This window comes from Echinops telfairi, unplaced genomic scaffold, assembly GCF_000313985.2.
Source record: "Echinops telfairi isolate 266 unplaced genomic scaffold, ASM31398v2 ScPeMD7_2573;HRSCAF=3158, whole genome shotgun sequence".
NCBI lineage: Eukaryota > Metazoa > Chordata > Mammalia > Afrosoricida > Tenrecidae > Echinops > Echinops telfairi.
In genome coordinates, this window is record NW_022106471.1 from 17,787,646 (window position 1) to 17,801,145 (window position 13,500).

The 13,500-nt window shown below is 41.4% G+C and overlaps 2 protein-coding genes across 6 annotated transcripts in view; one reads left to right on the top strand and one right to left on the bottom strand.

Annotated features, from left to right (window-relative positions):
- Positions 1-11,759, bottom strand: part of ERLEC1 (endoplasmic reticulum lectin 1) — a 16,867-nt gene extending 5,108 nt beyond the window's left edge. Inside the window, exons 1-6 of the mRNA XM_045294205.1 lie at positions 11,458-11,759; positions 3,637-3,741; positions 2,051-2,134; positions 1,378-1,458; positions 377-454; positions 177-240 (exon numbers count right to left, since the gene is read on the bottom strand). Coding sequence (XP_045150140.1) covers positions 177-240; positions 377-454; positions 1,378-1,458; positions 2,051-2,134; positions 3,637-3,741; positions 11,458-11,619 — 574 coding nt within the window. The 5' untranslated portion in view covers positions 11,620-11,759. The remainder of the gene's footprint in view (positions 1-176; positions 241-376; positions 455-1,377; positions 1,459-2,050; positions 2,135-3,636; positions 3,742-11,457) is intronic.
- LOC101652105 (ankyrin repeat and SOCS box protein 3) overlaps positions 1-13,500 on the top strand; it is a 141,220-nt gene that overhangs the window by 45,382 nt on the left and 82,338 nt on the right. For 4 of the 5 annotated variants that reach the window (XM_045294203.1, XM_045294200.1, XM_045294202.1 and 1 more), the window contains exon 1: positions 11,876-11,960. The exons of the other annotated variant lie outside the window; for it this stretch is intronic. The gene's annotated coding sequence lies outside the window, so the exon portion shown is untranslated. Of the gene's footprint in view, positions 1-11,875; positions 11,961-13,500 lie in introns of those variants that run through there. 5 annotated transcript variants of the gene reach the window in all.

The window sequence follows — 13,500 nt, forward strand, 5'->3', positions numbered from 1 at the left end:
CCTCCCCCTCTCCCATGTCACCCCGGAACTGTCAGTCCCGTTGTTTTCTCCTCCAGATTGTTCATCCAGCCTGTCCTATCCAGACAGGCCTCAAGGAAATCTTTTAAATTCCAATTTGAACATGTATTTTAAATCAGATTCCTGTATTACTATCAAATCACTGTGTAGAAACAAACCTTTTTCAGATAGGAGGTTCTTAGCCAACATATTTCCAAGGTAGTACTCATGAATATTTACTTTCTGTATTTAAAAATAAAATAAAAATATAGTAAATATTTTGCAAATACATATTTAAAGAACTTTAAAACTATCCATCTCATTATTAAACTTCTCATTTTATAGTATTTCATACTTTAAATTCTGAAGTAAAACACACCTGACCAGTTTCCTTTTCCTCGTGGTATTGCCGAATATGTTTCCCATGGCATACTTCATAAGTCCAATATGATTCAATCTAAGGTAGAGGAGTATAATTAAATGTTCAGAAATCCCAAGGTTACATACACAATTGAATTATTTATTTTATATTCTAAGTACTGTAGCTGAGTAGATTTCTTCTCACATTTACAGTAAACTTTCATTCAATGGTCCTTATACCATATAAAAATATGAAAAAATCTAATCATTGTTTTTGCTAATTCTCTGTGAGAAGTCAAGTCTATGAATGTCATAAGTCTAGAGTAAGGTTTCAGAATAATTTTCAGGATAGCCCAAAACAAAACAAACCCCACATTGTATTTTTTATTAAAATTCTGTAAGAAAGCTTCTTTTCATGTGAAGGAACATTTAAAGTAAGTTTAATAAATATTATCTGATAGCTACCAATGGATATCTGTGATACTTTCTTTGTTTAATAATATTTGGAGTAAATGGCACATGAAACAAAAGAACAAAATGCGGGGGGAACAGACTGCAAGGTCTACATATAACCTCCTCCTTGGGGGACAGACCGCAGAGAAGTGGGTGAGTGAGACGTTGAATGGTGTAAGATATGATAAAATAATAATTTATAAATTATCAAGCGTCCAGGAGGTAGGGAGAGTGGGGAGGGAGGAGAAAAAATGAGGAGCTGATACCAAGGGCTCAAGTAGAAAGCAGGTGTTTTGAGAATGATGATGGCAACATATGTACAAATGTGCTCGACACAATCGATGTATGTATGGATTGTGATAAGAGTTGTATGAGCCCCTAATAAAATGATAAAAAAAGAACAAAATGCTATTAAGCATTAACATATTTACAACCAACTTAAAATTGATACAATATAACAAATAAATGTAGAATTATTTTTTAAGGGCCTGCTTGGTGCGAGAAATTTGTTTTCTTTTTTGAAAATGTGTTTTCTAACTGTCACACAAATACACACACAACACATACTCTGTAGGAACAACTGCTTTGCTTAAAAAGTGGTTCCAACAGCTCTCTTGGACTAGGGCCTTTATAGTCCTTGTCTTCTTCCTGCAGAAAGAACACCAGTTTAATACAATTTTTCTAGAACTTCACCTCACTTGATGGCCAAATTACAAATGCTGGGAAATGAAGGAGGAAAAAAAATAAAAACCTTTAACAAGATCCTATGATACAGCACTTCCTTCAAAAAAAGTATAAACTATGGAACACAGAATAATCTCTCAGTACATTCTTTCTTCTCTGAAAAATGTTAAAGCATCAATTTCTTGAACAATTCGTATAAACCTATTTCAGAATTTTTGAATGCTAGAATCTGAAGATTCTAGAACATACTGGTACATTTTAAGGTCCTTCTGAATTTCCTATGTATTTTTCCATTTTTGGTTTCAGTGTCTCATACATGTATGGTTGTATGCCTATGTCAGTGTATTGCTAATGTGTTTTTCTATCTTAATGAGCTTTAAAACAAATGAGACAGATATGTGTCCTTCCTAGTTTTCAAATCTGAACAAAACTCAAGAAAGCACTGAATTCAATATTCCTATGACACAAAAATATGTAATTGTCCAAATAAATTTACTGAGGAAAGGAACTAAGTTTGGAGTATGTTCAAGGTTCCACACCTAACTACAGCCTATACCTCAGTCTCCTGGCTCCTAGGCTGGAGTCCTTTCCATTTTACCAGGCTGCCTCTCCCCTTTCTCATCTTGAAAGAAGTCACTGCCTTGAGGAGGGAAGAGAGGCAGTGAGGGCGTTTTAAGAGAAAGAAAAGGGCACAAATGAGAAAACATAAGGTACCTATATTTACATATTAGAAATTCCTTATAAAAAGTCATTCATCAATAAAATCTTTTAATTAAAAATATTTTAAAAAGAAAAGAAATAAGATAAAAGTCATTCCCTTAAACATCTTGTTTTAGAATATTCATAACAAACAACAAACAAACAAAAACACATTGGTGAGAATGAGGGGGGTCGGAGCGTAGACCCAAAGCTCATCTGTAGACAATGGGTCATCCCCCCATAGAGGGGGTCGCAAGGATGAGTCCATCAAGTTGCAGTAGAGCACTGATGGATCTCGCAATATACCTCTGGTTCCTTGAGGCTTCCTCACCCCCCACCGTCATAACCCCAGTGCTGCTTCCCACTCTGGACTGGACCTGAACATGTACATCAATAAAGAGATAAAGTTCACGATACTTGGAACCCAGGAACAGGAATGGGAATAGTGATACCAAAAGGGTAGGGGGAGGGCAGGGGTAGAGGTGGGTAGGAAGGGGATATCAAGCGCAGCGAATGACACATAACCACACACACACCCTCGAGGGGGAAGAACAAGAGAAACCAGAGGGGGAAGGGAGACAGCAGTCAATGTGATATAAAAATAATAACAATCTATAATCTATCAAAGGGCCAGGAAGGTGGGTGGGGGGAAGGGAAAAAAAGAGGAGCTGATCCCAAAGGCTCAAGAGAAAGTAAATGGCTAGAAGAGAACGATGGCAATATATGCACCAATATGTCTGACTCAATTGATGTATGGATTGTAACAAGAGTTGTAATAGCCCCCAATAAAATGATCTTAAAAAAACAAAACAAAAACCACCTTTGTTTTAAGGCCTCATCCCTACAGAATAAAGCTAGTTTGTAGTTACATTTTCAATCAAGCATTAATAAATAATTGGTAATTCTTCCAAGTTGAACCTCAAAACCAAACCAAGAATTCAGGATTAATAAAAGTGATCAGTATTTTTTTGATATATTTAAATTCTTTATTTTTTTAAAAATGTTTTAATTGGGGGCTCATACAACTCTTATCACAATCCATACATACATCAATTGTGGAAAGCACATTTGTACATTCATTACCCTCATCATTCTCAAAACATTTGCTCTCCACTTAAGCCCTTGGCATCAGCTCATTTTTCTCCCTCCCACCCCGCTTCCTCCTCCCTCATGAACCCTTGATAATTTATAAATTATTATTATTTTGTCATATTTTACACTGTCCGACGTCTCCCTTCACCCACTTTTCTGTTGTCCACCCCGCAGGTAAGAAGTTATACGTAGATCCCTGTAATTGGTTCTCCCTTTCCACCCCATCCTCCCTCCACTAGTATTTTCATTAAACCTGTCATTTCATTTTTATTTTAAAAGTATGTGGATGAAATGTTTTAAACAGGTATCTTTAGTGATAGGAATTATCATCAACAATTCTTAAAAATTTACCTCATCTCCACCCGTCACAAGGGGAAGTATACATTTATATTTTTCTTTATGTGCAGTTGTCATGATGACATAGTTATCTTCTTTATATAAAACTCCAGTTGAGGGCTAGAAATATTAAAAAAGTAGATATTACTTTGGTTACATTATACTCCATGGAATAACTGAAGAGCTCGAGTTAAAACAAAGGTTCTTCAAACTAATTTCCCCTTTCAACAAAAGAGTTTTCAAATGGATTTTTAAAGGCAAGAAATAGATTTTACATCTTTTTCATGACAAAAGGCAATGATACAGAGTTTGGAGTCTAAAGAATCAGGTGGCAGCACATGACCAGGCTGAGGTTAAAACACCAACAAAAGCTTCACATGGCATGACTGTTCACAGCCACGCTTTGGGCGGCAGTGCCCCTCTCCCACCTGGCCTGCAGTGGCAAGGGAAGACCAATTCTTTACCAAGTTCCGCTGCTCTTTCTTCAACTCAATAATAACAACTCTTTACTGTAAACAATCAAACCAGCAATCCTTGGCACCAAAGCAACCTTAAATGTAAATGCAAATTAGGGCAATGTACAAGGTGGTATCCCCCCCCCAAAGCCCTGGAATCCCTGCCCCCCCACCAAGCTATCTATTTGAAATTTTTCACAAAACAACCATTCACCTTCAAAGTACTCTCCATTACACTTAATGCATTTGTCAAATCTGAGATTCCATTCTTGGAGACATTTTTCAAACTCATCTGTTTGGAAGGCTGACAGCACTTCCCTCATTTTTTTTCTTCACCTCTTTCTTCTTCATCAAATCGCTGTCCTATCATATCCCTCTGCATTTGCAGAAATAAAAAGAAGTTACACGGAGCAAGGTCAGGTGAGTCAGGTGCGTGGGGCAGGAGAGGTATGCTTCCTCCCTCAACAACTGGCGCATTGAGATGGCTGCTTGAGCAAGTGCATTGTTGTGGTGGCAAAACCAGTCCCCCATCTGCCACAAATCAGGCCTTTTTGGTTGCACACTGCCAGGGCATCTTTTCAGAACCTCTAAATAGAAAACTTGATTAACAGTCTGACCTGGTGGAATAATCTTCAAATGCACAAATTGCCATTTTCGTCCATTCAGGAAGTTGACGGAAATCCAGAATGAGGTTTGTTATCAATCGACATTTAATCTTTTTTTTGAAAGGAGAAAACCACTTACACACTTGAGTTTTTCCCATAGCGCTGTCCTTGTAAGCTGTGTTCAACATCACAACATTTTTCCTGAGCAGCAAACATTTCACAACTACACGCATTTCTCTTAAGGTAGCCATCACAAAAAATGCAATTTGAGTGAAACTGCTTTTAGGAAAAAATTCACTGTGACCAGAGAGAACCTTCCCAGGTGACGCCACTGGGTGCACTAACTCAGAGTGAGTGGGGTGGGGTGGGGTGGAATGCGTACTATAAAAGTTCCACCCAGCAGCGCCATTGTCCCATTTTTATTGAGTAACCCTTGTATTTTCTGGGCAGTCAAGCACAAGAAACTAACAGTACTGTGTGCAGCATGTGCCACCGGCAGTGAGGAGGGTTCCTGGAGCTCCACACACTCACCAGCATTTGTTGTTTTCTGTTTTAGTTTGAACTCTGATATCAATGTTGGAGTGAGGAAACATCTCAAATGTTGTGTTGAGTTGCATCTCTTGAATGGCTAATAACTGTATTTCTCCGTTTTCAGAATTATGTATTTGATGGAAAAATAGAAATAACCTATCATTAATCGGGGAGGAGAAAAGTGTCCAAGCAATTATAAAGTCCATTATATGGTGAAACATTAAAGTTATGTAACGGAAAGAGGAAACGCAAGGATGAAATGGGATAACCGATGTCACACTGGGTGCTGCAAGCAAAGTCACGAAACAAAACATACATGAATTGTTAAGTGGAAAACTGATCTACCCTGAAAACCTTCACCTAATTCACACACACACAAATTATTTTTTTAAAAAGTGCTGTTTAACTTAACTTCAATCTTTTAAGACCCCAGACACTATATCTTTTGATAGCAGGGCACCATCAGCTTTCTTCAACAGTCATCTAGCAGAGAACCAACGAGCCCACATACAAGCAGCACACCAGCCTGTGGGATCATGAGGTGTCAACAAGATTTGGTAACAGGCATCAGAAGACCCAAGACAGACAAACAAACAAAACCATATTATTGAGAATTAGGAGGGTTGGAGCAGAGAACTAAAACCCATCTGTAGACAATGGGACATGCTCTCACAGAAGGGTCACAAGGAAGGGATGAATCAACCAGGGCGCAGAATAGCACCAATGAAACACACAATATTCCTCTGGTTCCTTGAAGCTTCTTCAACCCTCACTATCATGATTCCAGTCCTGCCTTTCACTGTGGGCTAGACCAGAACATGTATTCAGGTACAGAGAAGAGATAAGAGCTCACGACACATGGATTCCAGGAACAGGAATGGGCGCAGTGATACCAGGAGTGTAGGGGGAAGGTGGGTGGAGGAGGGAATGAGGGGAAACAACAGACAGACTAAAACAATCAATGCATAACACCTCCCCAGGGGGTAGAGCAACAGCCTTGGGAGAAGGGAGACAGCGGCTGGTGCAAGATATTAAAATAATAATTTATCATTTATCAAGGGGTCATATGAGGATGGGAGGAGAGAGGGAGGGGAAAAATGCTGCTAGCAAAGGCTCAAATAGAAAATAAGTGCTTAAATATATACTTGATACAATCGATGTATGGATTGTTATCAGAGCTATAAGAGCCCCCAATGAAATGATTTCTTAATAATAAAACAGAAAAAATTAAAAAATAAAAAGGGTTGTATATACATAAAAAAGTGCTGTGTATTAGCTACATTCTGGTAGTGTTACAAGTGTTTCACATTCCTTAGCTTATTCATTCTCAGAACAAATGTGATAGTACACCCATTTCTGGGTAGAGTAAGAGGTAATGTCTCTAAGTGATGTGATACAAAATCACATTTTAACCTAATGAGACTAATCTAAATTAAAGGTGGGATACTTTAATGTTAGAGAACTTTAATATACCTTTGCAAGGGAGAAATCCCTGATGTCTGTCGTGGGTTCTGAGAAAGGGAGAGAGAGGGGAGGCGGAATACACTCAGTGACACAACTTGTCCACCTACAGCTGAGCCGAACCACGTGTGACCTGGGGTGGCCCCCAGACAGTTGAAAACCATGTGTAACTCTGATTCCCAGCAACATGACTTACTGATAATGGAAGCAGTACATTAACATGTATTTTGTATGTGACATGCACAATATACTGTATTTTTTAATACTGTAAGCTAGAGAAAATGTTAGTAGGAAAATATATTTACTGTACTGTATTTATCAATACCATAGTTTAAGTGATCTGTTTACAAGATGAATCATCTTCACATGAAGTAGGCTAAGGAGGATGAGGAGGAAGAGAGGGTGGTCTTACTGTCTCAGGTGTGGCAGAGGTAGAAGAGCTTGAGGTGATGGAAGGGGAGATGGCACCCTCAGTGTAATTTTATGGAAATCCATAGTAATTTCTGCCCCACTTTCCTGCTGTTTCTTTTCTCTAAAAAGGTTCCTTTCTAGTAGTAATCCTTCTTCCACCGTTGGCTTCAGCTTCAGTGCCAGTATCCTAGAAGGGTCCCATCGCGTCACTGAAAAACTGCACGTGTAAGTGGCCCTTGCAGTTCAAGCCCATGTTGCTCAATAGACAGGTGTATGTATACTGTACACTGCACACGGAGCTGCTCATCGTTCTTCCAAGGTCTGGGAGATTTGGTGTGTGTGTGAATGCTCAACCACAAAAGTAGACAGAAATTAGTACTTTTTCTAATTGAATGTGCAAGCAATATATTTTTTAAAGTGTTTATGTTTTTTTAAAAGAGAGTATATGTTGTTTTGATTAATCTGAATAGGAAAATAACTTAAAGCACAGAAGAATTTAAAGCTAAAAAACAGATATCTTCCATTTTTAGATGGCATCCTAATCCATCTCTTTCATCTTGGTCCAGTCCCTACCATTTTTAGATGCAATGAGTCCAAGAGCCTTATCCTCGCTTGCACAGCTGCTTAGTTACACATACCCATGCAACCAAACGGGTCCAGTCAGGAAAATGGCAGCACCAGGTGAGGAGGAAGTTGTTCCAACGGAATAAAACAGTAAGGGGTGCCGTATGATTATAGGATTAGTTTATAAGTCAGGTCCACTGGCAAGGACTTTGGTGGCTTATTTTTACTTCAGGGCTACAAATCATTTTGGTAATATATAGAAAAGTCTCTACAGATTCTTCTAAAAAGAATTCAAACTAAAACAAACCAACAAAAACAACAACAAAAGCTTCTTCCTCAAATTTTAGTTTATATTGCACTGCCAAAGATTTAAATAGGGATTTTCAAAATAAATTAAATTGATAGCCGTGTGAAAGGTTGGTATGGCAGACACTAAAACTCAGATCTCTCTTCAGCCAGCATACACTGGTGCGGAAGGAAAAGTAAACAACAATCTGGTTGTAACTTCTAAAAAATGTCAACTTCAATCACTGGTTTACAGAATAGAAGTTTTTCAGGGTGGCAGATCAGCACACTATTTGTAATCATAAAAACCACACACACTCGTTTTGCTGTGTGCACTTTCAGTGAAAGTTCAATAACATGTATCTAAAAGGGAGTCCATAATATATTACATATATAAGTATATACAAGGGAGCTTCACAAAGTTCATGGAAAATGGACTTATATGATAATGGAACTTCGTGAACTTTTTAAAGTTCTCTCACATGTAACATTTTATTATATACATATATATGTGTGGAACAGTGAATCACTTGATAATGGCTTTTCTTGCCATAGTCTTTATAATTCCCACCAAACAACTTTTTCCTAATGGGTCTGGGAAACAGAATGTGGGGGGAAGATGCTGATAGGGTAATTTGGTTCAGTTGTGAGTGCTCATTAACAGAGCCACTTGAGACAGTGAAAATTTGCCACACTACCATGGGACTGGCCAATTTTGCCATACTGTTGGGTATAAAGCAGTGGCTCTCAACCTTCCTAATGCCACGACCCTTTCATACAGTTCCTCATGTTGTGGTGACCACCCCCAACCATAAAATTATTTTCGTTGTTACTTCATAACTGTAATTTTGCTACTGTTATGAATTGGGTGACCTCTGTGAAAGGGTTGTTTGGCCCCAAAGGGGTCATGACCGGTTGAGAACTGCTGGTATAAAGCAAGCCATCTCAACAACAGAAGGGATCTCACTGTTCAGCATGTGATTGCCTGGGCACCAGTCTGCTCCTCCAATGCCAGGACAGAAAGCAGTCACACTGGAAAAGCAGAAGAGTCGCAGCAGCAAAACTGAGAGGCAGAGTGGTGGTGGGCTTTCCGGCCCAGGAAACAAGTAAATCTGAGTGAGTGCCTGGAGCCACCAGGCACGTAATAGTGGAGTTAGGTTTGCTGACACATGGAGCTAGAGTTCAGCAACTTTGGGCTAAGGCACACAGTGGAGTGGAGTGCCCTTTGGGCATTTATTGGTAGCACTAAAAGACGTTTGTAACATTGCCTGAGGGAAGCCAGAAGCCAGGTCAGGGGCCACATAGTCCTGTCTGGACAACTCTGAGAAGAGGCTATCTTGACTTAGGAACATTTAACATCCTTAATAAGCCCCATAATTATATTTTCTGTAGAGTTCTGTGTGGCCAGTGCAATGAATGACCACGTGGCAGAGAAAAAAAGAGTGTTGTGGAGAGATGGATGGCTTCAGAATTGGTAATGGAGAAGAGTGGAAGCATCCAGACCCCTGCCTCACAGAACTAGTCTTGGGCTGATTCTGATTTTCCTCCCCTACTTGTAAAATTGAAGAAACTCTGGTACCTACTGGTTACCCATTGGGCTGTGATCCACAGGGTCCTCAGTGTAAGACCACCAGCTGTCTTTAACTTCGGTAAGAAGTTACAGTTTTGTAAACTCACAGGGGTGATTCTGCCTTCATACAGGGTCACTATGAGTTGGTATGGACTAGACAGCAATGAGTTTTTGAGTTACTCGTCAAATCCCCACCATACAACTTTGTGTAATATGTAATACTTTAAACCACAGAAAAACTGAAAGCTAAAAAGTATTTATTTGAAATTACACATATTTAAAAAATATTTAGAATATTACATATGGGGGGGCACTTCAAAAAGTCTGGAAAACTGAATTAGAAGAATGGCATTTTTTCCTGAAACATACTATTATGCACACACGTGTTTACTCTTTTTTTGGGTGTGGATTTCCAATAAATTAAAGCCAGTCTGAGCTGGAACTTGATAGGACCATCTTGTTTTCCCAGGTCTCCCTGGTGTTTCTATTACTGCATTTCATTTATTTGAGTTTTCCTTCTATGATAGATGTCTGCCTCACACACATTCCAACCTCAAATGGCTTACACACATATATAAACACAAAATCGGCTTAAGGCCAATTTTTGTGAGGCTGAATTCAGCCATGCCTCCATCCTCTTTCCTCTTGGGCCCATTCTGAAGCCAATCGTCTCCCCGTAGCAGTCTCTATACCTCCACGAGGTTGGATAAAGCAAAGCATTCCAATGTCTCTAATTGTTTACACAGATGCCAATGTCAGTCCAAGTGTGTTCTTCAAAAAAGAGCAGAGATCTAAAGTATTCTCACCCCAAACCTGCTAAAGTTTTATCTGATTTACCACAAAGTTTCATATAAGTATCTTAATAGATCAGTATTTCACAGCATACTGCAAAGATAACTCTGGCTTCAAGAGACATATTCACCTCTATGTGTTCAAAACAAATTTGAGAACTACTCAACTACAAGAATGGGAGAACTGAAAACAGAAAGCATGAGAAACAAATCAGGTGTGCGACACAGCAAAAACGAATATTTGCACATCGAGAGGTACTGTGGTATTGAAGAAAAGCCATTCTGTTAAATCTTTTGTTTTGACATCATAGCTTCAAAGAATGCATCATTTAACAACAAAAAAGACTGTCCTAGGTTGAATGACTCTAGGTAATTGCAATAAGACTTTCATAATTTTTATAAGGTCCTCTTCAGCGATTTTTATAATTTTTGAAAACATTTCCCCATAACTTCAAATTGAAAGAAGCTAATTAACTATTATCAGGTGTCACAATTAAATAATTAATGTCAGCAGTTGCTACACACGTGGAAGGGAAGACTTTTCAGTGGTATGCACCTCAAAGACAGAACCGCAAATGTTCATTCATCTCCACGGGGACATGAATGCTCTCCACGGCAGAATGTCTGATAATATCACTGTCTGGGGTCTAAAACACCGATCATAAAACATCAAAGCTGTAGATGATGCAGTTGTCAACATCTCAGGCCAAATAGCCTTTCCGCGTAGGTAAAAAAGAGAGAAAGAAGACTTCGGGAAAGGCACTGGGACTCCGCGGCAGAACCACTGTGTGGCCAGGGCAGGGAGGAGAGGAGCTGCCCGCACTCTCCCGGGGCCAGTGTGCCGTCTGACTCGGTTCTAAGAAAGCGTCTTCCACAGAGTGGGAGCGTTGGCAAGCAAGGTCTATCTGCTGCGACAGACATAAAGAGAACAAGCGACAAACCACTGGAGCCTCAAGTGCCTGCCACAGTCCCTGCTCCACAGAATGCACATACCTGCCAAATGATTATTCATAAAGCAGAGTAAATGAAGTTCTGGCTCGGCGAGGACGGAGGCAAGGCCATGTCGGGGAGGTTCTTGGAGAAGCAAAACAATACCGGGAGCCAGACTCGGGCCCTTAGCTACAGGAGAGGAGGGAGGCAGCGGGGGTCGGGAGGGTACTGACCAGCGAGAACTCGGTGCCGGGCCAGTTGACTCGGAAAGGGATGTCATCGCTGAGCTGGGGGAGCGCTCGGCCGCCGCCGGACGCCTCCAAGAGGCCGCAGAGGACTAGAAACACTGGACCGCCAGGCACCAGACTCCGCGCACCGCCGCCTCCTTCCTCCATCCTCCTCCACCGCGTTCTCCAGCCGCCGCAAAGCCTCCGCTGCCGACAGAGGGGAGGAGGGGGGGAGGAGGCGGCGGGCGGACAACAAAAGCAGAAGGTGCCGGGGACCCAACCGCCGCCACGTCTCCTTCCGGAGAGTCCCGCGACACCACCCCCGCCCACTTGGACGTCCCGCCACCGTTTCCGGGGCAGGTGGCATGTCAACATCCGGGTCACAAACCGTCCCCCTTACGGAAACTGGGAGGGCGGCCGCGGTCCTTTCCCCCACGTCAGCGCTGCTCCGCCGTCGAGGCCGAATACTGGGGCTTGTGGGAGGGGACGCCGGGAGGCCCAGCGGTCCGGTGAGTTCCTCTCGCAGTCCGCGTGGGCTCGCCTGGCGTTGCTGTGAGAGTGGGGAGACCTGAGTGTGAGCGCGGAGAGCCCTAGATAAGAACGTCTGAGGTTGCGAAGAGGACTGCGAAGTCCCGGGCTTCCCGATGAATCTATCCGCTCGCTGCTTCTCTTCTTCCCCTTTCTTCCTAGTGGCGCCCCTACACTCCTTCGTTCGCGTCCGGAGCTTTTCTCCGCCTCTAACGCTGTCCCTCAGCACGCAGCAACTTTCCAACTAACCTGCAACCCGGGCCCCGGGAGCCGGGCGTGAGCAAACGCGCAGTTCCCACTATGAGACCATCTAGACCCCCATAGGGGACACCACAGCGCCTCGCTTTTCAGTCCCTGGTGTTCCTTCCTTATCCCAGGTAGAGGGTTATTATGTAGTTTATTAAGGAAGCCAACAAGTTCCATTTTGTGAAGCATGGGGCTAGGTGAATGCGAGGTTATGAATTCAGATCTGCCTGAATGTATTCCAAAGTCAGGAAAAGTCTTGGATTCCTCTTTCTCCTTTTGGAAAAATGCTATTTCTTTTTAGTTTCCCTTATGGTGAGTTACAGTGTTGACCAAAGAAACGTCATCACTCTCTTTCACAGAGGTGAGAAAACTAAATTGTCCAGCAAGATTTAACCGCCTCCAATTGTTTCCCCATTCAAATTTAGACCAATTCAAAAAATCAGGAAGAGCATTATATTTTCATTGTAAAATGTTCTTTAAAATATAATGAATATGCGATATAGTATGGGACCATAACATTGTTTCTCAACATTTATCAAACACTGGTTGAATGCTCAGTATGTACCAAACTCAACGCACTGCCATTGAGTCAATAACTGACTCATTGGGCCTACGGAGAGGGCAGAACTGCCTCTGTGAGTTTCTTAGACTGTAGATGTTATGAGAGTGGAAAGCCCCATCCTTCTCCCACAAAGCACGCTGGTGGTTTTGAACTGCAGACCTTGTCGATTGCAGCCCAACCCGTAACCACTGTGTCATCATGGCTCCTTAATGTGTATCAGACAATGGTAAATATATGGGTGTCTGTCCTCTGTCACTGTCTGCAGAGCGGGGTGACTCACAAATATGGCCTATTGTACTACTAATAATAGTTAATATTGATTTAATATTGCAAGTACTTCACAGGTACCAAGTGTTAATTATGTATGTGGCAGACTATAAAGCTGGGGCATTAGACTGTAGATGTAATGAAAAAAGTGAGACCTTTTTTCTCACATGACTGTCAGTAGAGATGACACTAAAACGGGGTTGCACTCAGTGAATAACCCACTGCCATTGCACTGATGCCGATGCATAGTGACCCTCTGTGTAGGGTTCCCTGTGGGGGGAAAGGGCCAGCCCCCCACAACTAATCATGGGTTTGATAGGCACGATTGTACGGTTGAGATATATATATATATCTATATTATAATGTCATAGAGAGCATGAGAGATAAAAGAGAGATTGAAATAAAGGAGTCAGACACATTTCATGGTAGCATGCTCACCTCAGCCC